Here is a 23,128-nt window from a genome sequence, read left to right as displayed (position 1 = left end):
GGCATGTAAGGATTGGGAGGAGGTGCAAGGGCTCTCAAAAACAAAAAATGCAAGGGGTGAAGCCAGTACCAAGTGATGTGAATAATTATGGTCAGCTTGTGTATGGCAATCTTCACATCATTACCATTGAGCTGCTTTATTTATGAGCTACATGCGGAGGTTTGTATTGACTTTAAATTTGAGATTTGGTGCAGGAAGTGGGAGAAGATATGAATCTTTACCAGTGGTATGAAAAGTACTTGAGTGAAATACTGCTTCTGCTTTGTCATTCCAGGTATATTTTGTGTCAAAAGGAACATTGAAGACTGCCAATAAACAGTATACTTCTGTGAAGAATGATTATGAGATGACTTTTAATAATGACACCACCGTGATCCCCTGTGATGATGTAGATGACTTGCCTACAGTCCAATTTGAGTTTGTATCAATAGATCAACTAGAAAACAAGAACAAAGATACAATGCTAGGTAAGAGACTTTAAAGGGGGAGGATTAGTGCGAGACTGAAATTTCCAAAGTATAGTACTGCTTATGATCACTGGGTGGTGCTGTCTGGAAACAAGTTAACAAAAGGGAATGCATTGGATGCCTCACCCTGTTCTTCCCTAGAGTCATAGAGGTCTACAGCACATAAAAAGGCCCTTTGGCCCATCGAGTCTGTGCTGGTCAAACAAGTAGCTAACTATTCTAATCCCATTTTCCAGCAATAGGCCCATAGCCTTGGCATCGCAAGTGCACATCCAAATACTAAAATGTTATGAGAGTATCTGCCTCTATTACCCTTTCAGGCAGTGAGTTCCAGATTCCCACCACCCTCTGAGTGAAAAAATTCTTCCTCACATCCCCGCTAAACCTCCTGCCCCTTACCTTAAATCTATGCCCCCTGGTTATTGGTCTCTTCACCAAGGGGAAAAGTTCCTTCCTTTCTACCTTATCTATGCCCCTCATAATTTTATACACCTCAGTCATGTCCCCCCTCAATCTCCTCTGCTCCAAGGAAAATAACCCCAGTCTATCCAATCTCTCCTCATAACTAAAACTCTCCAGCCCAGGCAACATCCTGGTAAACCTCCTCTGCATTCTCTCTAGTGCAATCACATCCTTCCTATAATGCAAAATCCAGAACTGCATGCAATACTCTAGCTGTGGCCTAAGCAGCATTTTATACAGTTCCAGCATAACCTCCCTGCTTTTATATTCTGTACCTTAGCTAACAAAGGCAAGTATCCTATATGCCTTCTTAACCATCTTATCTACCTGTTCTCCTACGTTAAGAGACCGGTGGACATGCACACCAAGGTCCCTCTGACCCTCTGTACTTCCCAGGGCTCTACCATTCATGTATTCCCATGCCTTGTTTGTCCTGCCCAAGTGCATCACCTCACACTTATCTGGATTAAATTCCATTTGCCACTGATCAGCCTGTCTATATCCTCCAGTAATCTAAGGCTATCCTCCTCACTATTTACCACTCCACCAATTTCCGTTTCATCTGCAAACTTACTGATCAACCCTCCTACATTCAAGTCTAAATCGTTTATATGTACCACAAACAGCAAGGGACCCAACACCGATCCCTGTGGAACCCCATTGGACACAGGCATCCAGTCACAAAAACACCCCTCATCACCCTCAGCTTCCTGCCACTCAGCCAATTCTGAATCCAATTTGCCAAATTGCCTTGGATCCCATGGGCTCTTACCTTTGTTATCAGTCTCCCATGCGGGACCTTATCAAAAGCCTTGCTGTAGTTCCAAGTAGACTACATCAAATGCTTTACTAGTGCAACTTCTATCCACTACAAAGTGGATTAAAACGTGTATAGTAATTTGGCAGATTTTTCCTCTTAAGACAAAATAAAAATTAGCTCCCCAAACTTGCCATTTTTTTAAGAACATAAGGAGTCTGCTCTGCCATGTAAGATTGTGGCTGCTGATCCTCAACTTAAGCTTCACTTTCCCACCCAGTCCCCATATCCCTTGATTCCCTGAGCTGACCTCAGACTTGAATGTGTTCAACAGCTGAGCTTTTCGTTTCCTTAGAAAAAGGCTCTGCTTCAACTGTAACTTGAACTTGGGACAATTGGCTTTCAACCCACATGGATTCTGGGCCACTAAATTCTGGGCATTGTACGCGTCCTTGTTCTAAATTCTCCAAAGCCCTGTGGGTATTTGTGCTCCTTTTTTTGATTAGTATATCCTTTTAGAATTTGTGTAGTATATCCTTTTAGAATTTGTGTAGTATATCCTTTTTAGAATTTGTGTAGGTCACATTTTTTTTAAAATGTCTCTTTCCAGATGTTATTGGAGTCTGCAAGTCATTTGAAGATGTCACTAAGATAACAGTGAGGTCAAACAATCGAGAGGTATCCAAGAGAAATGTTTATCTGTTGGATATCAGTGGAAAGATTGTCAGTACAACACTCTGGGGTGAAGACGTAAGTATCTCCTTTTTTATCAGAATTTTTTTTAGATCAAATTAATCAGTAGTTTTGCAACTCTTGAAATTATGTGCATGTTCTTGCAGCAGAGTTTATGCAAATTGAGTATATTGGCTATTGACTCAATTCTGATAACTATGGATATTTTTGTGCTGCAGCTTTCAGGAGGGAGGCAATGGGCACCAGTCTCCTGATTGTGGCTTACACCAATACTGCACACTACTTGGAGATGCAGTTGTACCAGGGTAGCTATAACTAACATCCTCTTTATTCTTGCATCTATCTCTTCCTTAGACTTTTCACATCAGACAATGTCATCCAGCTATTAATGTATATAACTGTCCCTTTTGTGTGTCCTAAAAGTCTGGCATTCTGCCCTGAATTAAATTTAAGACCATGGATAAAGCGCTAATCATCCAGTAATGTATCTGAATCAGTTCAGCCTTGATTTTGTGTATTGCATTTCATCTTGTAAGTTTTGTGCTCTGGAATTCCATGTAATTGGAAGCTTGTCACCCTTTTTGAAATAGATAAATACAAAACCAGTTTGCAACATCAGGACAAATGCATTCATTTTTCAGGTAGAAGTGGGGCATCACGGATTATGAAAGACTGCAGGAGTGCATGGATACATAAGGAGATTGGGCAGATAGGAGACAAATACAATTCAATGTAGAATACATTTAAGTAACAATTTGGAAGTAAAAATAGGGAAAGGAAATACTTCCTAAGACTCCAAATGGAGCAGGGGGACTTTTTAAAAATTTGCTCATGGGATGTGGGCATTGCTAGCAAGGTCCATCTCTAATTGCCCTTGAAAGCAGTTAAGAGTCAACTACATTGTTGTGATTCTGGACTCACATGTAGGCCAGACCAGGTAAGGACATTGTGAACCAGATGTATTTTTATGACAAATCAATTGTTTCATGGTTACCATTACTAGATGTTTTAACTAATTGAATTTAAATTTCATCTGCTGTGGTGGGATTTGAACCTGTGTCCTGGGAGCATTAGTCTGGGCCTCTGGGTTACTGGTCCAGTGGCATTACTGTTACATCGCTGTCTTCCCCCTTGGTATGCAGATACTCAAATCATTAATGATGGCAATGCAAGTTGATAAGGCCATAATGCAACCAAAATCTCTTGGCTTTGTTTCTGGAGCCATAGAATATAAAGACAAGAAAGTAATTTTGGACTTGTTACTCTGTGATACGCAGGTTCTGACATCCTGTTATAACTTGAATATAAAAACAATTGAAAATGTACAATGTAGGTTCACTCACATATTACCATAGATGAGGGATTACAATTTAGAAGATATAGGCTGTCCAGGTTCTGTTGATGTATATAGTGATTAATTGTTTACACTGATCAGTGAGATCATAACAAGGGCACTAATTTAAAAATACACTCAAGTGAAAGTTAGAAAACATATCAAGGGTGATTCAAATGTGGAATATCCTGCCGCAAACTGATGAAGCAGTGCCCATACGTTTATTTTTAAGAGTTTTAGATAATTGATCTTCATTACAGTTAAGTGAGGCAATGTAAAGAGTGGCTAGAGGCCATAACTTCCGAGCCCTCTAGCGTAGCATGGGAGGGTGGGGTACCCCAATGTTGCACTGGGGAACCTCCCTCAGAACTTCAAAGGCGAGGGTCTGCATGGCAATTTCCCAGAAGCACAAACTTCCTCTGGGCAATTGCCCTGTGCTGGGAACCATCCAAAAATGCGATTTAAATTGCAAACTTTGGATGGCTCCAACAGGGTTACACCAATGGTTAATCAGAGAAAGTTAGAAGAAACAACCTCCTCCTAACTTTTGGGTAACTATTGTTACCTCACCTCCATGGCATTCCCCCACCCCCATAGGACTACCTCATTCCTCCTGAGGTTCGACACCCCCCCCCCCCCCCCCCCCCACCAACCACCACCCAAATTCTGTCCACTTACCTTAGACACTTACCTTCTCCCTGGCCTGTCAAGGACCTTTAAATTTCAATGGAATCTTCAACTGATTTGCAGCAACTAGTGCAGTTTTTAAAAAAAAAAAGAGGGGGGCATGTCCTCCTTCACTGACAGAACTGGACTTCGATGGTGGACATTGAGGACGAGCTGCACTGCCTGGATCTCACCTGGCCTGAGTTGGAAGGTTGGGCGACACAGGCTTGGGGAAAAAATTACGTACGTAATTGGGCGCGGAGTGGCAATCCGACACTGAGTGCCACTCCGAAGAAGTTAAGGCCCAGATGCCTGTTTCTGTACTGTTATATTTTGATTCTGATTTGCAGATGGGGTTGCATCTGATTCCCAAAGTGACAACTTTGTGATTTCTGGCTTGTACTTCTGGGGGAGGCACATTGATAGTAAGCAGTAGGTGCTCCTCCTACAGGGAGGGGAAATTCTCATAAGAGCTATTTTTGGCCATTTTATCAACACAGGTTCCTGTCTCAAGGCCAGCAGTGGCAGAGACCCTGGGACGGGTGCCTGCTTCTCTGTGCCAGAAAATGCTGAAACTTTTTGCTTTAAATGATCTTTAGCCACCATTGATTCCAACTTTTTTTCTTCTTTCTCTTTTCTAGGCTGAGAAGTTCGATGGATCACAGCAGCCAGTGGTGGCTATTAAAGGAGCCCGGCTTTCAGATTTTGGTGGACGATCCCTGTCTGTTTTGTCATCCAGTACCGTAATGATTAACCCTGACATTCCAGAGGCTTTTAAACTGAGGGCGTGGTGTGTTAAAATTTGATTTTTTTGTTCTTACTCCCCAAAACTAACTCGTGTACAGTGTTTGAATCTTAAATATGTTGTAATGTCTATACTTGCAACTATAGTGTCTCCATAGCCTGTTCTTGCTTTGCACCAATGCTGCAGTTCTAATATAAATTAAATCAGAATCTGGAATATGACTTAGTTTGGGCTGTAAACACCTGATTTAAGCAAATTTAGTGCTGATGCAATTTGCAACTGCTTCACACAGATGCTATAACGAACATGTGATTACCAGTATTTTCCAGTGCTCTCATGAGGCACTGGATGTACGTAACTTACTTACCCCATAGAAGGATGAAAAATACATTGTGCATCCCTAACTTGTTGCTGTTGGATGCTAGAGATGTGAACAGATCACATGCCTATTTTTCTGCATGATGTACAAGTTCATACTACTGTGCAGCAGCTGTTGAAAACCGATTGTATGTTTAACTGCGCAGCACCTCCCTTACTGTATTGCTTTTAATGACTTCTACATTTTGAAGGTAAAGCAGCATTGCAGAGTCATTATGAAGACATTGAAAGTTTTTCTGCAGTACGAGATTAATTGTCAAGGCATGTGTACCTGCCCTATTGGCCTCAGATCTTCATCCTCAGGACTTCACAAGGTAGATGGAGAGGTTGTTACCCCTAGCTGGGGAATCTAGAATACAGGATCATAGTCTCAGGATAAGGGGCCAATCATTTAGAATTGAGATGAAAAATTTTTTGACTCAAAGGGGTATAAACCTTTGGAATTTTCTACCCCAGAGAGCTGTGGATGCTCCATCATTACTATATTTAAGGCTGAGACAGACATTTTTTTGTCTCAGGAAATTGAAAAAAGTGGAGTTGAGACTGAAGATCAACCAAGATGGCATTGAATGGAGGGACAGGCTTGATGGGCTGTGTTCTTATGAGCTGGTTTTTGATGAGCAGGGGCCAGAGAACAGGTCAAAGCTGTATATAAGTGCATATTTCTGGAATTGATCTCTTCCTATTCCAGAGTGGATGGTACTGGGAAAATTTTCAAATAAGTGGTGCATTATATGCAAGCCTATTTTATACTCTGCAACAACTTGGGGAAATTGTAGCTTTAATCAATGAGTGAGGAGAAATTGATTTGATCCTCTGAAATTCTGTTTTGGATTAGATGTATGTTAATCTACAGCAGACCCATTTGTCTTGCCAGCAAGTCTAAGAAAATGCCTCCAACTGACAGTCAGTGTCAACAGTGAAAATCTTCCTTGTAGTTTTTATAGGACTCCTATCAATAATTCAGCTTGCAGACATGCAACGCAGGCCTGTTTTATTCCATTGCTCGCATGCAGTGGTGGAGGCAGGAAAATTATTGCTTCCAGTTTGTATAATGGATTCATTATATTGACAGATATGGATAAGGAACTAAACAATACACACAGGAGCTTTGGTGAAATTGTGCTATTGTATTTGAGAAGTTGCACTTAAAAGGAACACTAATACATTTGAGCCAGCAAATTCAACATGTAGATGACCCTAATGTGAACCTAGTGTTCATTTTAGAATGCAACTTGTGATAGTGGAAGTATGAAGCAGTATATCTACACAGTTAGAACCAAGCTGTCCCCTTTTCCCTATAAACTTTTTTTGTTGGCTTTATTTTAGAATTAAGCAAACTGTGGCAGAGAAGTTATTTAGGATATATTTCTGAATGTTTTGTACTTAAATTTGTTGTTTTTGTTGTTGTATACTAGTAAAGGGTGGTAGTAGGTTTTCCAGTTTGTATCCATTAACGTGCTGCTTGGAGCACATGCAGATCAAGCACAACAAAATCAAGATCCAGGGCAAAACTCCCAATACCATGTTTCAAAAGTGCCTGAGACACCTTGAATAAGCACTGCCAGCTGTACCTTTGTTTCCCATATCAGCCAGCTTTACACCCTGAATGGAGATTGGTGCTGAGTCATGAGCAGTTTGATGTTGTGAACTTCCAGGAATTGTTATACTCCCTAGACTGATTTTGCTGTATCTGGCCTGCCTTCATTCTTTTATCCCCCAGAGAAAAAAATACTTCTATGTTTTAGCTGCTTAGCCTTCAGGTCTCATGTATTGAATTGAACATCTAGTTCAGTGAGAGCTTGACGGGTCTGTTGGGTAATGTATTGGAATCTACAAAATTGTGGTGGGGGGCGGGGAGGTGGGGGTTTGTGGAGTGCACCTGGAAATTATTCTGGTGGTTTATGTCTTGCACGTCATCTCCAACCTAAGCCCCTGGCCCCCCCATAAACAGTTTATTGAATCAAAAGTGGAATTAATTCATTTTTTGTATGCTCTTATATTTGCAGATGTTCTGCTTTTCAGTTTTAAATTTATTTCTCTTGGTTTCACCATGGCAGGAAATTCTTGCCTTCCATCTCCAGTCTATGCTGATTCCAATCAGAATGATGCAGAACAATGCAGTTAGGGTCAATATTCCTGGGTATGGGAGAGGAAAATGTATAGGATTCATGATCTGATCAATATTTGATGCACCTGTTGTTGAAGTTGTGGGGACTGAATTGGGCACCACAGTGAGGCTCCTGAAGTTTGAATAAACAGCTTGTCTTTACTGACTGGCTTAAGCAGGAACACCTGCTTAGACAAGGTCCTGAAGGATGACCAGTGTCTGCAAACCTTGCCCCAGTAAGAAGCTAATACATTTCAGAAGGAAGTGGAGAAAATTGGCAAGAAAAGTAAGGGCATTCTTTCTTCTCCACCTCCCATGGACACCACAAGCCCTTGCTGAACTCAGATGTTTTAATTTAACACATTCGAGCTGAAGGCTATGCAGCTAAAACACAGAAGTCTTTTAACTCTGGGGGGCAAAAAAACAAATGCAGGCCAGGTGAACCAAAATGAGTCTAGGGCGTTTCACGTGGTCTGGTTATAGCAATCACTTCTGACTCACTAGCTCCACTAGTTAGTTGTTTGAAATTATTTTTTTTTAAAAAGAAGAAATATAGAACCATGCCAATAATGTGACAACTGTTTTCGGAACATAACAAATAGGAGCAAGAGTATACCATGGGTCATCAAGTCTTTTCTGCCATTCAATACTATCATGGCTGATCTTGGGCTTCAACTCTATTTTCCTGCCTGCTCCCCATGTCCCTTCGTTCCCTAAGAGATCAAAAGTCAGTCTGTCTGTCTGTCCCAGCCTTAAATGTATTCAACAATGGAGCATCCAAAACCTTTGGGTAGAGAATTCCAAAGACTCACAACCCTTTTGAGTGAAGAAATTTCACCTTATCTCGTTTCTAAATGATTGGCCCCTTATCCTGAGACTGTGTCCCCGTGTTTTAGATTCCCCAACCAACAGAAACAATCTCAGTACCCACACTATCAAGCCCTTCAGAATTTTGTACGTTTCAATGAGATTGCACCTCATTCTTCTAAATTCCTGAGAATATAAACTCAATTTACTCAGCTTCTTATCATAGGACAACCCCCTCATCCCAGGGACCAATTTAATGAACCTTCGCTGTACTGCCTCCAGTGCAAACGTATCCTTTCTTAAATGTTGAGACCAAAACGCCACATAGTACTCTAGATGCTGTCTCATCAAAGTCCTGTACAACTGTAGCAAGACTTCTTTATTCTTGTACTGCAGTTCCCTTGCAATAAAGGCCAACATGTCATATGCTTTCCTAATTACTTGCTGCACCTGCATGCTAACTTTTGTGTTTCTTATACAAGCACACCCAAGTCTCATTGAACATCAATACTTGCAAATTTCTCACCTTCTAAGAAATATTTCGCTTTTTTTATTCTTACGAACAAAATGAATAACTTCACACTTCTCTATATTGTACTCTATCTGCCAACATGTTGCCCACTCATCTAACCTGCCTATGTCTCTCACATTTTTCTAGCAAACTGATTTGGACTGTGAAAGCATGTATGTTCCTGCCTATTTACCATGTTTAGCTCTGTTTAGTGCTGCTAGACAGTCTGTGCCCACTACTCTACTTTCAGCCTAACTGGAGCTCAACCAGGAGCTCTTTTTCACCCCATCCCCTTCACCTGCTACACTCATTCCTGACCATCAGCTGTAGCTTGGGCTTGACCATAAACCCTCACCTGTCTGCCCTGCCATTAGACATGCCAGGTCAACATGCACTTGGGACCTGCAGTATCTATATCGGACCTGGATGGCATAAGTTGAATTTGTGAAATATTTTGCTGTGAAGGTTCATGTATACATGTTTGCCACACAGGTTTGATACGGAGGGCCAAGCGTTAGAAGGGACATCCATTTCAGATGTGAAGAGTGGTTCCTTTGCTGGGGGAAGCACAAACTGGAAGATGCTGCTTGAGGTTAAAAATGAGAATTTGGGCCATGGAGATAAGGTGAGTTTAGATTGATTTTTGGCATGTAGCCCAGCTGGCTGCAATGATGATGTAAAGCTTGTACAATCAATTGGTATATGCAGTTAATGATTTCATGCTGAGAATTCAGCACTAGGACTTCTGGTGAATTATATAGTGTAATAAAAATTTGTGTTTGTGTTTTCCAATAACACAGTTGTTTCACTTTTCCTCTGCTTTCAACTTTCTTTGCCCTTTTTCACTTCCTAAATGCTTCACATATTTGTGGAATACATTGCCATGGATGCATGGAACATATCAGTGTCTTGCCCAGGTTGACAATGTGGGTGTTTCAACTAAGTGTTGTAGGCTGTTTGAAGAGTTTTGAGGTCAAATTGAATAACCTTTACCTGATATTTGCTTCTAGTTGGAGTTTGGGAATGAAAAACTTTTCTCCTTCTACCCCATCTGCAAAAATAATTGATACAGGGGCCTGTTGTAACCACTGTCTTGGGTGAACTCAGGCTGTGGACCAAATCTGTGTTCTCTCCGGTCTGTATGGATCTGCAAAATGCCAAGGGGTTGAAATGCTTAAAGGCATGGGAAACTTGCTGCCCCACATCAAACTTGAACAAAACTTATTAGCTGAACCAATTTTGAATGTGTTAGAGTATAATGATAGAAATGTAGTAAGGAAAGGATGAGAAAAATAGTGGTATATATATTCTTACTCAGCTGTATATGAGTGTCCTTTAGTTTAAGAACTGTATCTTTAGCCTGTACTTAATTGTTCTTCTATATCATTTCTAAAGCTGAGAACTCATGATGCATCTACTGGTTGTAGATATTTTGGTACTTAGCAGTGTTGGGGAAGGGAGATGGGTTTGGCTGCTTTTAAAGGTGGTCCTGTGCTTTGGTTAACACTGGAAAATGGTCTTAAAGTTTCACTGTACCTATTGGAATTTCACAGGAAGGGGGATTATTTGACCTGGCATCACTGGGAAGAGGAGTTTGGATGTGGAATGTAGACCCTGAGGCCTTGCAGGGGATGGGTGCAATTCCTGGTGATTATCAGCAGTGCAGGCAATAGCAGACTATGGCTTGATAGCACTGGATTGAGGGGATCCCACCTCTGACGGCACTGGTTTGTGGCTTCCTAAGGGAGCTCTGTAAATATTGAACTTGGTCTTTTGTGACTGGTTTCTATTTATCTTCTCTCTCGCTTTCTGACAGCTGTCAGAAAATATAAAAATTCAAATTTGACCAACAAAATGCTAATTAAAGCACTCAAAATACAACCCCTTTTTTAATGGAGGGAGTGAACTCGCAGCATGGCATCTGTTGATAATTAGATTTTTACATTTTCTGGCATCAACAAAAGCCGGAAACTGTCTAAAGACCTACTTCTAAATTCAAACAATTTATGATCTTAAAGTTGGAGGAAAAACCATAGCATGCGTTTGTTTGTCTCTGTATCTTGTAGTTGCTCACTGGATTTCGCTTCTCTCTCTAGATCTCTCGTGGTTTTGCTTGCGCTCTCAGCTTAATGTGCTTTCTAAGGCTTATAAAATGCAAAATCGAAGTTATAAAAGTATAATCAGTTCTCTTTTTCTCACCCATGTGCAACTTGTCATTTTTAAGCTCAAAACTCACTTTTTTAATAAATAAAGCTTTTAAAATTTGTCATCTAGCTTTTCTCCAAATAATTTTGTAAAACAACTAAGTAGAAGCTAAAGATGAGATATTATCGTGGTTGAACTAGTGAATGATAACATGCTCAGACTGCACCTTGTAGATTCACCTGAGTCCTGGTCGTGAGAAAATATAAAGATAATGTTCAGGCTTTTGGAAGAGGCTGCTCCCAAGTAGACTTTTTTTTATGAAGGCAATTCATTGGATAAATATAATTGTGTCATTTAAATATTTCATTTTTATTTTGAATGAACACTTATTCAGGACAATTGAAGCTTCAGTTACTTAGGCATAAAAAAAGTCTTTTTGAGTGACTTATGCAGAAGGAAAGCAAAGTATCACCTATTGGCCAGGTTGGCAAATTTACATTGCAAATGTGGGCATAGGAATTTGTTGGATAACATTGATACAAAAGTGGGACAAATAATGCCACAATGGGAAGTATGGTTTTGTAGGGAGGAAATGTCTACCAGTGTAATCTTTTTGTTATTGTGCTGTGGCCTCCTTCCCTGATGGATCTCTCCACATCACTGTAATTATTTTCAAGGAAGGGTACTAATTGTAATTGTGCTTCCTGGAGAGAGGGTAAATCTGAAATGTTGCCAAGTCATGCAGCTGTTGTGCACACACCAACTGATCTAGGAATAATGGCTGCATGTGTACTGGTTGCCCAGGAGCAAGACAGGGAAGAAAAAAACTTTTTTGCAAATGAAATGTAAGGAAGGAGACTAAGAAGAATTGGGCCGCTGAGTGTGCATTTCCAGTTAAGGGCCAGAGTTAGAATCCAGCACTGCTGTTCCAAGCTAAGCAATTGTGGACAACTTGTTTTGACTGCTGTTGGAAATATTGTACCTCAGTAGTCAGACCGTCAGTGTGGACTTTTCCATACTGCTGTCATGATGGAGATCTCAGAATGGACTTTTAATGCATGTTTTAGTGTGCAGTAACTTCATCAATTGGTCATTTCTACTTTGTGTAATCCTTTACCTGAATAACCTCTCTCCTGCAGGCTGACTATTACACCACTGTCGGTACAGTTGTGTACCTGAAGAAGGAAAACTGCATGTACCAGGCATGCCCCACTACAGAGTGCAACAAGAAGGTTGTTGATCAACAGAATGGCCTTTATAGGTGTGAGAAGTGTGATCGCGAGTTTACCAACTTCAAATATCGTATGATCTTATCAGTAAGTACAATCTGAGAACATTGCAGAAGATTTGGTTTCAACTGTCTTACTAAATATCCTATTCCCATGATGCAATGCACCTAGCAGGTTCTGAACTTTCCAATCTGTTACATCCTGATGGATGCACAAAACTGAAGGAGATGCCTATCATCACTGGCATGCATGGAACAACTCAGTGATTTTGCTCATGACTGATGTTCTGTGAGCATAGCTGTTGTGTTTAAAACCTAGAATAGAAAATTCTCTTGGAGGTTGTGTGAAAAAAATCAAATTACTCATCATGCATAGCTTCTAAGCACTCTAATCTTGTAATTTTGTTAATCCAACAGGACTGCAGCTAGAAGTTTGTGTTACTGGAAGACTAGGATAAAACAATTCAAATCAACTATTTAAGGGTCTTCATCTTGTAATTCTGTATTAACATTTTATCTGAAGGTTTTAATTACATGGAATTAGGCTTGTGAAATTTCATTCAAAGCTTTATTCCACTTTTTTAATATAAAAGAAATTGTCCTTACAATTAAACACAATATATTAACAGTATGCCAGTGGTGGGCAGTGACTGCACATTCACTTGTAGTCCTATCAGTAGACACATACTGAGATTGTGGTTGTTGGGTTAGGAGAAGCATGTTGTAATGTGTAACTCATAAGTGTTTAGAAAAAGTGGGTAAAGATTGGCTCCAGTTTTATCTTTCAATGGGTGTCCTGGAGTTAACACAACTTTTTTAATGACTAGCATTCAACGTTGTTGTCCAGGTAAATCTAGCAGACTTTGGAGAAAACCAGTGGGTGACGTGTTTCCAGGAGACTGCAGAGGCAATTCTTGGTCAGAATGCTACTTATCTTGGAGAGCTGAAGGACTCGGTAAGTGTTTTTTTTTTAGTTTAAGCAAACCTGTTGTACCTTTCAGCTTTAGACAGGAACAGTTAAACTTCCTCTACTATTTTTGTATTTCTTTCCACCTCCCCTACTTCTGAAAAATTGTCACAGATCATTTGCTATCACTGTATCAGCTGGTCCCAAGGCACTACTAAATGCTACTGTTGAAGCATTTTTTTTCTTCACATTTTGGGACTGAATAGTTATTGTATTTAATTGGGGTTCTTGAATTAAAAATGTTTGTTTTTAAAAGCTACTATCATTACACTAGAGATAATTAGTTTTTTTGACACTGCTAGGGTTTGTCCAGATTCATCTCTACAATTTTTAGGCACTTTGAAAGCTGAGTTTTGCAGAAATCAAGTGCTGTGGGAGAAAAATATGTAAATGGGAGTTTTCAAACAGGTCCAAGTTCTCAAGATTTATTTTGCAAAAATTCATTTCATTATATGTTTGAAATGTTGTACACTTGGTGTATCTAAGGCAATAATCAACCTGGACCTTCTGATTAATGCTTAGCATTTCTCACAGTTGAATGTTATCTGAACGCTTGAATTTCCCATTCACTGAAGTGAATCCGTTATCATGCCTGCTTTGTCCAAGCTTTTGTCTTTTGTGGACTGCTTGGGTGAATTTCATGAAGCAACAGATGCCATATATAAAGTTTATTTTCATGTTCACATAAATCTGCATATATTTCAAGATGCTGATACTTACAGATAATTGAGAATTTATCCCCCAGTGAGGCAGCTGCCCTTTCCAATTCTCCAGGCCCATAAAATTCAAACAAGACAAACCAGTGCAAATAAGACTGAATTGGTTGGGCTTTACAGCTGGGCCACCTGGGCTCAGGGATTGTATATGTGGCACTTATGCTGCAGTTGCAATGTGTTGTGCCTCCTGTAAAATGATCATTCTTGGTTGACCCTCTTTTGTCTGCCAGCGAGCCCCATTATATTGTACCCAATCGAGTTCTCTTTTAATCTCAAAACATTTCTCATAGTCACACAGCTAAGCAGGAAAAACTAATACACTGTAACCTCTCCAATGCAGAATGCTTGGGAGCAAGTCATTTCTAGATTTCAGAATTTTCTGGATATAGAATGATGTTAGAATGCTTAACCACAAGTATGTGAAATGGAAAACACTGTAGATATAAATATTTACCTGAATCATAAAATAGTGTTACAACATTATAAAGCAGTAATAAAAATTGTTTTACTTTCCTAAATGCTGTATCTTCCATGTTTCTGCTCCCAAAGTATTGTACTAAAACAGTCTGAGAGTTGCTTGGGTCTATTCAAAAAATTTCTGGACAATTGGTCTTTCTGAACGATAGATTTCTGGACCAGAAAGGTTATAGTGTAGTAATGAAAATGTAAGCACTGAAAAGTGAACAGTTTTCAAAACTGAATATATTCAAGGATGTACCAGTGAAGGGTTCTATGTTGACCTGCCTACTCTTTCACATGATGATTAACCCGTGTTGCATTTCTGGCACTTGGCTTTAATATTTACAAAATTTATTATTTTTTAACCTAATTGGTGTTTAGGTCTTTTTAATTATCAGCATAGTTTGAACAGCTTTCAAAGACACATGAGCATACCCCACTCCACTTCCTCTCTTCTCTCTTTTCCCCCACCCCGGCAAGCTTTATCATATGTTTTGTATTTTGCGGATTTCTTCTCTAAGGTCTACCTACGGTATTATCTTGTCTTTGTAGCCTTTCAGATGTGTTTTTGCATTTTAACAGCAGGAAGGTAGAAAGATATGAGGTGTAATGGGCCAGAAAAGATTCAAGATGAAGGAGCAACAATTGAGCTTCGATGGAGGGAGAAATCCACATTGCTTTCTAGCTAGTGATTTTATTTGCCTTCATAACTGATTAAAACTGGAAAGAAAGTTGTACAAGTGAAACTTTCTAGCCTAAGTTGCATGTTGCATTTCCTTTACCTATTTGATCAAGAAAAGCTGTTCAGTTAAGTTTACTAACGTCCAGGTGAGTGTTCAGTGTTTTATTCAGTCAGTACTATATGGAATAAAAGATGTCAGTGTGATCCTGAATTATAGTTTCTGTACTCAGCACTCATGCTGATATAAACACAAAACCAACGAGGCAGAAATGACAGATGGCAATAAATAAAAAACAATTAAAGTGAAATATGATTGCATTCTAGTGTGCTGGAGAAACATATGCAGCTGTTTGGTGATAGTTTTCTGGTTTAGGGCTGAGGTTTGAGTCTTTCTAACAGTTCATCAAAATATTAGGTGGCCGTATGTTATTACTTGTCCTGAGAGGATGGACAGGTGCTCATCAGTTCTATTTTTGAGCAGGTTCTTAGAGAATTTGCAAGGTGCATTTGGTTTCCTTCCCCTACCTCCCATTCCTTCTCCTATCCCATGGCTAGGGGTGAGAGCTGGAGAGGGGGAAAAGTGTTAAACCACCTTGACTGTGGAAAGGTTAGGGAGCTTATTGGGCTGAGACTTTGCTGCCATACCTAAAGTCTTTGAAAAGACAGTTGAGTGAAGTAGCCTTTCTACTCGACTCTAGGGGTTACTTGTAACCTGAATTGCATGCCTTGATCAGAAAAACATTTTTTTATTATTTGTGGCATTATTCTTGCTTTCTTCGTAGAACGAGCAAGCCTTTGAGGAAATTTTCCAGAATGCAAATTTCCGGTCATACATCTGCAGGATCCGTGTAAAACTCGAAACATACAATGTGAGTAATTTCATCTAGAGTAAGTTTTTTATATTATGTGGGCAAGTTTTCTTTCAAGGAAATACACCAGGGTTAGTGCCACAGTCACCTTATTTCAATAGGTTTTCAACAAAATAAAACGCTCAACAGTGCTTCAATTATTGTGTCTGATGTTTACCTTTCTAATTGAGCTTGCAACCTGACAGTTTGAGAGGATGGAGTGTCTATGACATTTGATCAGTCTGTATCAGATCTAGGCCCCACTGCTATTAAACTTGCAGTGGTGTACTGTGGTGTCACTTGAAGCTGAAGTTGGATCTAGTTGTTCAATTTTACTCCTACCTGGCTTCTTCCCAACTCTTCCAACTGCTGTGTGCCAGTTCCTTCTAAAAACACCTCAGAGCGTATTTTAGTCTAAAGGCAGTATATAAATGCAAGCAATTGAAATTGGATTTTAATGGGGTTTGAATTTCTTGACATTTTGGCCTTCTGTCTGCAATCAACATAGACATAGGGTATTTGCAGGCAGTCAAGTTGCACAAAATCATTTCCCTTAACAATGAAACGTAATTGTGTTTGCCTCCGGTAAATTTAATCCCCTACTCCCTTTTAATAATTCATCCTTTTTGAAAAGGAACATCTTTGACTGTGGGCATGATCTGGGAAGTAAGAGGGGGCCACATTTCTGGCATAAAATATCAAATGTATCTGTGCAAAATAAATTAAACAACCACACTGAAAATATATATAAAAACTGCTTTCACCAACTCCTGGAAAATTGCTATTCTCTTCTCCTATTGGATTATAGTAACTTTACTGGAGAGATCTGTTGACTGTTTAGTGTCTGTGGCTGACCTTGAAATTGCTCTTGAACAAAATTTTAACCAAATGGAACGTAAGAAATAAGGAATAAAATGTTAGAATCTAATTTGCCCTCAAATGTTACCTGTTCAGAGTGGGCAGTTGTTTGATTTACGGATCAAGACTGCAATGTGTTTTCCACTCCACCCATAGCAGGTACTGTCATTAGTAATGCCCCCTGTGACTTATATTCTGCCTGTCCATGCTTATTGTTTATCTCTCCACTGTCTATAATACCATTGATCTTCATATCTTCCAATGTCCCTTCTCAGCAGTCCACCTACATCTTGCTGCTCTCTCCTGGTTCTGTCCTTACCCACCTCAAGTGATTTGCATATCTTCCATTGATTTCTATTGCCCTGCCTGCACAGCCATCATTTGAGGTTTTCATCCTTTGTCCCTGTTGAATTCTTAGGCTTTTACTCTATTTTTCTTTAGTATTCTGTGTTTTAGAATGCAGAGTAATTGAGCAACAACGGCTTACATTTTTAAAAGTGCCCTTAAATGCTCCTGTGAAGTAACTACTTTATCAAACAAAATTTGATACCAAGCCACATAAGATATGGCTTGGTCATAGAGAGGGCAGGTTTTAATGAGTATCAAAGGAAGACAGGGAAGTAGAAGGGTTTAGGAAGGGAAATGCAGAACTTAGGACCTTGGAAGTTGAAGGCATGACTGCCAATGGTGGAGCATTTAAAAATCGGGATGGTCAAGAGACCAGAATTGAAGGAGTGCTGATCTCAAAGGGTTGTAGGGCTGGAGGAGATTACGGAGATGGTGAGGGGTGAGGTCATGAAGGGATTTGGAAATGAGGATAAGATTTTTAAAATTCAGGTGTTGCTTATCTGGGAGCTAGTGTATGTCAGACAACACAGGAGTAATGTGAATGGAGTTTAATACAAGTTGGGACAAGGACAGAGAACCCACTTTGCTGTGATTTTACCTTTCTGGTTTTATCATGTCCTCGACTGATCGTCCTTGACATTAGAAGGCAGTATAACAAAGCTACAGTACCATGGCTTCAGCTTTAACAGCCAAACATTTATTGAACAGTAACAATCATACAACATAGAATTTTACAGTAGTTATTAAACATAACTGTCTCCTTGAGCAGGTGGAAAATAATTTGTAACCACTGCACCAAAATCTGTATTAAGTGGCAGTTCATTTTTTCCTTTTCTCTGTCCATGGAAGCGCTCTGGATCAACTATCACTGTCTCTAATTTGAACCAGCCAGGCTGAGAATTAATTATCAGAAAACCACTGGGATCGAGCAGATTTAAATAATTGTCTGTTAAACTTGAAAAAAGTGCCAATCAAACACCTATTTGAACAAATCCCACATGATGTTTGTATTTGAATTAAAAAGGTTCGGCCCCTCCTTCAGATGCTGAGTTGAAACAAAATTACTAAACTCTGTAACATTCAATCAGGATAACTTAGAATTTGATACGTGGTTGAAGCTGGCTTTTAACTCCGCCTTACTTGACAGGCGAAAGCCATGTCACAAGATGTACAAATTTTTTTGCCACAGTCTTCTGTTGATACAAATGTACCCTCTTGGTGACTCCAAGAAACATGAGATTGGATTCTACCTTTATGCTGGTGATACACATTTTACCTTTCCACCTCCTGTTTTGAGTCAAATGCTGTTCCTCAACTCAAAATGCATTGGATGAATCAAAATTGCTTCCAACTCAAGTGTGAGCCATCCTAAAGCTATCGTGTCAGCTCTTACGTGTCTGCTTTTTTAAAAAAAATTCATTCATGGAATGTGGGCAAAGCTGGATGGTCCAGCATTTATTGCCCACCCCTAATTGTCCTTGAAAACGTAGTGGTGAGCTGCCGCCCTGAACCACTGCAGTCCATGTGATGTAGGTATCCTACAGTGCTGGTAAGGTGGAAGTTCTAGATTTTGACCCGGTGACAGTGAAGGGACGAAGATATATTTCCAAGTCAGGATGGTGAGTGACTTGGAGGGGAACTTCCAGGTGGTGGTGTTCCCATGTGTCTGCTGGCCTTGTTCTTCTCGGTGGTAGTGGTCGTGGGTTTGGAAGGTGTTGCCTAAGGAGGCTTGGTGAGTTGCTGCAGTCCATTTTGTAGATGGTACACACTGCTGCACTGTGCATCGGTGGTGGAGGGAGTGAGTGTATGTTTGTGAAAGGGGTGCCAATCAAGCAGGCTGCTTTGTCCTGGATGGTGTCAAGCTTCTTGAGTGTTGTTGGAGCTGCACTCATCAACACTCAAGAAGCTTGATACCATCCAGTAAAAAGCAGCCTGCTTGATTTTCACCCCATCCACAAACATCCACAAACTCCCTCCACTACTGACATACAGCAGCAGCAGTGTGTACCATCCACAAGATGGACTGCAGCAACTCACCAAGCCTCTTTAGGCAACACCTTCCAAACCCACGACCACTGCCATCTAGAAGAACAAGGCCAGCAGACACATGGGAACACCACCGCCTGGAAGTTCACCTCCAAGCCACTCACCATCCTGACTTGGAAGTATATCACTGTTCCTTCTATTCTTAAATGCATACATGTGTTTAAATACTATCTTGGATTAAACCCAATAGTTTGGGACCTTATTGTTTAATCTGGAGCTTATCTTCCTTCCCCACACCTGTTTAATCAATGCCCTTTTGAACCTGTGAAATAGTGCCTGTCTCTGCTCCTGCTTGTTCTTTTCCTCCTCGTATCTCCTCACCCTACAGTTGCCAAGACACAAATCCATGCCTTTATAATGCTTGTCCCCCTGCTCGCTCCGTAAGTTACAACGCGTTCCAAATTCTGCCTCTGTCCACATCTTTGCTCACATAAGCCCTTATGTTCCCTCTCCCCACTCAGTATCTATTTCAAAATCTTTCTCTCTTCCTTTCAAGCCCCCTCTGGGCTCAACCTAACCTGCCTCTATGATTTAACTAAACTCTGTGGCTTCAGTAGCTTTTCTGACATTGATCTGCCATGTTCTCTATCCTCTGGTGACATTTGCAGCCACCATATCTCTTATCTGGAACTCCGTCTAAATCCGTGTGCTTTATCTCTCTCTCTCTCTCTCTCTCTCTCTCTCTCTCTCTCTTCCTCCCCCCCCCTCCCTCCCTCCAACCAGCTTTCAGAAGTTGTCTTAAACCTTTTTTGCTTGCTTAATTCCACATGTTCTTCCTCCCCATCTTGTATGTGTTTCTTTGCACTTAAAACTTTTCAAGATACCTTTCTGACATAATGAAGTGCTATATTTACTTAATTATTTAAGGTGTGTTTCTTCCTATTGAACAGCTTGGAGGTGCTTTTTGACATATTGTACATTTAATTCTTTCTAGAGCTTTGAAAATGTTCAAATAAACATCAAGTAAAGTAACTGCCCAAAAATGTTCCAGTATTTGCAGGTGTTGCTGTAAATCTTAAACTACTGAGATGCTTTAAATCTCCAGTGTTCAGGTTATGGAAGATTACTATGGCAGTGACCAGTTGTGAATGAGTTCAAATAAGAAAAGATGTCAGCAATTATGCTTGCAACCAATTCCTAGAGCATGTTTCCCAAATGAGACCAGACTTTAAATCCCCATTCTGCCCGTTCGCTTGCTAATGGAGTACATTTGTATTCAAGATGAAAAATGATTCCTTTAGCTTTTACAGATTATGATGAGTCATACAGCCACTCAGAAGAGCAATATACAGAGGTATATAGTCAGCTTGTACAGTTGGATAGCACCACATAAGGACATATAATTGGTATCATTTTATGGGATCAATCTGTGCAGGCCAAGCAAGGACAAGAATGATGACAATATTTAGTGAGAGACTGATGGGGTGGGTTCTTTTACTATTTTTCCTAAGCACTCGACTTAGCGGCAAGGTTGTCAGGTGAAATTCAGACAGAATGAGTATTTTGGTGTCTTTCCAACATGAGACTTGCTTTATACTGCACCTATTGCAGCTTGCAGAAGTCCATTTTTAGCCATGTATACAGTATGGTGAAGATAGCAGGATTGTGCCACAGTTTGAATATATGCCCCATGGCCCAGAAGGAGATCTTTGCGAGCCAGCATGTTGACTATGCCGTATCACAGATTGAGCATAAGTATAAAGATGGTAGAGGAATAAGCTTGTTCCTGTGCCTCCAGGGCATTCATCCAGAATGATTGATGGTGTTAATGGTATCTGCATGAAATTTTGAATGGGCTGAAAAATTCTCACTAGCGAGTAGAGTATAAATACAGCAACTTAAACTTAAGTGCAACAACTCAAAGTGCAGAAATTATAAAAGTTTAAGATTAGAAATGATTTAGGTCAAACCCATTAAACTGTTGCAGCTTGTCTGTACGTTTTATATCAGTGGCCATTCTTTAGAAGTAGATTGAGTGGGACAAAAAAACTACCACTTGTTATCTTTCATATGCATTAAAAAGATTCCAATGCAATTTGAACAACTGGAGGTGATCTATGATAATAAGGCAATGAGAGAGCAAATCTGTGATATGGATTTTAATTGTTTCTGGTTCATATTTGCAGGATGAATCTCGCATCAAAGCGACAATGATGGATGTGAAACCAGTGGACCATAAGGAGTACAGCAAGAGACTGATAATGAATATTAGGAAACATGCAGCTACACAAGCTTACTGAATGCTGAGTAGATGTGAAGAATGAGCACTGCACAACTGGAGGAAGCTGGGTGCTTTAGATCTTCAATTAAAAACACTTTGTATTATGCTTTGAAAGCTTAAGACTTTTTTTAAACTTAGAATCAGTTCCAGAATTCTGCATTTCCATGGATGCTATAGAAGTGCCACCCCGTGAGAACTAGAGATGTTGAATTCTGATCAACATGTGTTGGATGATGAGACAGAATATTTGTATGTCGATGTAGGCTTTCCTACCAAGGTATGGTTTACCTATGTGAAGTAACATTGTAAATCACTGGGCGGACTGCAAAACCATTTTTCCTTTTTTTTCCCCCCTTCATACTTGCACAACTTATTTCAGTGCTTCATTCTAATAAACACTGACAAATAGCTTATGAGACTTGAGTGTATCTGTTGGAATGATTCTGTATCAAAATGACAGTGTAGTGATGAAAACTATCTGTTCAATCTAAAGGCCTGTTTTTAGTACTTGCAGTTGATTTTCCTGTGGCATTGCTTAAGGAACGAAAAAAATTATTTTCTCTCTTTGTCTTTGTTTTCTCCTGTCTTTTTGTATCACTGTCCTCTCCTGTTTGTATTCAACTTTATCCCCTTGGGTATCAGCCATAGCTCAGTGGGTAATGTTCCTGCCTCCAAGTTATAAGTTCAAACCCACTCTAGAGATATGAGCACATGATCTGGCTGACACTCCAGTGCAGTACTGAGAGTGTGTTGTGCTGTGTGGTTGTTAGCACACACTAGTTATTTCCCCCATTTGAAGGAGTGAACAGTGGGAGGGATTTTGTTTTTGCCCTATGAGCCACAACAGTCTGCTTGATAGCTTGTTCAGAGCATACCCTCCAATTTCAGCTGGTGCATAGTTTAAATGACAAAGCAGGGTTTTGTCTTTTGAACCAGTAAGCCAGACTTCGTTATGAATGAGACAAAAGCATGAGCTGGCCCTGGTAACTTAGACACTGAATTATTTTTGCCTAACGTTTAAAGGATAGCAAGCTAGAAGCCTTTCAAAGAAAGACCTTGAAAGGCTATCCAACTCCAGTTGTTGCATAGGGTATAACGCACCGAAGCAGATTGCTCGGCTTAGCCTGTCCATGCTGGTGTTTATACTCCACTTGAGTCTCCCCCAGCTTTTATCTAAATCTACCATCATAACCATCTCTTCCATTTTCCCTCATGCTTTTCTAGTTTTCCCCTGAAATGCATCTATACTATTTGCTTCAACCACTTCCTGAAATAGCGAGTTCCACTTACCACTCTGGGTGAAGAATTTTCTACTGAATTCCCAATTGGATTTCTTGGTTCCTATCTTATAGTGATGGCCTCGAGTTATGCTCTTCCCCACAAAGGGAAATCTCTCTCTATAGTATATCACACTATGCAAACCTTTTATAATTTTAAAGATCTCTAGGGCGCACCTCAGCCGCCTTCTCTCTTGGAGACTTAGCCTGTTAGAACTTTCCTGATGTGTATGCCCACAGGTATACATCTGGTATCATCCTTCTAAAACTTCTCTGCATCCTCTCCAGTGTCTATAAGCCTTTCATAATATGGCACCCAGAACTGCAGGCAATATTCCACATGTGATCTAACCAAGTTTCAATACAGGTTTAGCATAACTTGCCTACTTTTCAATTCAATTCTA

At 40.1% G+C, this 23,128-nt stretch overlaps 1 protein-coding gene across 3 annotated transcripts in view; it reads left to right on the top strand.

The window, feature by feature from the left end:
* The window catches only part of rpa1 (replication protein A1), a 55,684-nt gene extending 33,826 nt beyond the window's left edge, over positions 1 to 21,858 (top strand). For all 3 annotated transcript variants that reach the window (XM_041197731.1, XM_041197732.1, XM_041197730.1), the window contains 8 exons: positions 275 to 467; positions 2,297 to 2,436; positions 5,020 to 5,168; positions 9,422 to 9,554; positions 12,214 to 12,390; positions 13,150 to 13,257; positions 15,909 to 15,995; positions 21,353 to 21,858. In XM_041197731.1, coding sequence (XP_041053665.1) covers positions 275 to 467; positions 2,297 to 2,436; positions 5,020 to 5,168; positions 9,422 to 9,554; positions 12,214 to 12,390; positions 13,150 to 13,257; positions 15,909 to 15,995; positions 21,353 to 21,466 — 1,101 coding nt within the window. In that variant the 3' untranslated portion in view covers positions 21,467 to 21,858. The remainder of the gene's footprint in view (positions 1 to 274; positions 468 to 2,296; positions 2,437 to 5,019; positions 5,169 to 9,421; positions 9,555 to 12,213; positions 12,391 to 13,149; positions 13,258 to 15,908; positions 15,996 to 21,352) is intronic.
* Positions 21,859 to 23,128: the final 1,270 nt, after the last annotated feature.

Source organism: Carcharodon carcharias, chromosome 10 (genome assembly GCF_017639515.1).
Source record: "Carcharodon carcharias isolate sCarCar2 chromosome 10, sCarCar2.pri, whole genome shotgun sequence".
Taxonomy (NCBI): Eukaryota; Metazoa; Chordata; class Chondrichthyes; order Lamniformes; family Lamnidae; genus Carcharodon; species Carcharodon carcharias.
This window is presented reverse-complemented; position numbering and strand designations above follow the sequence as displayed.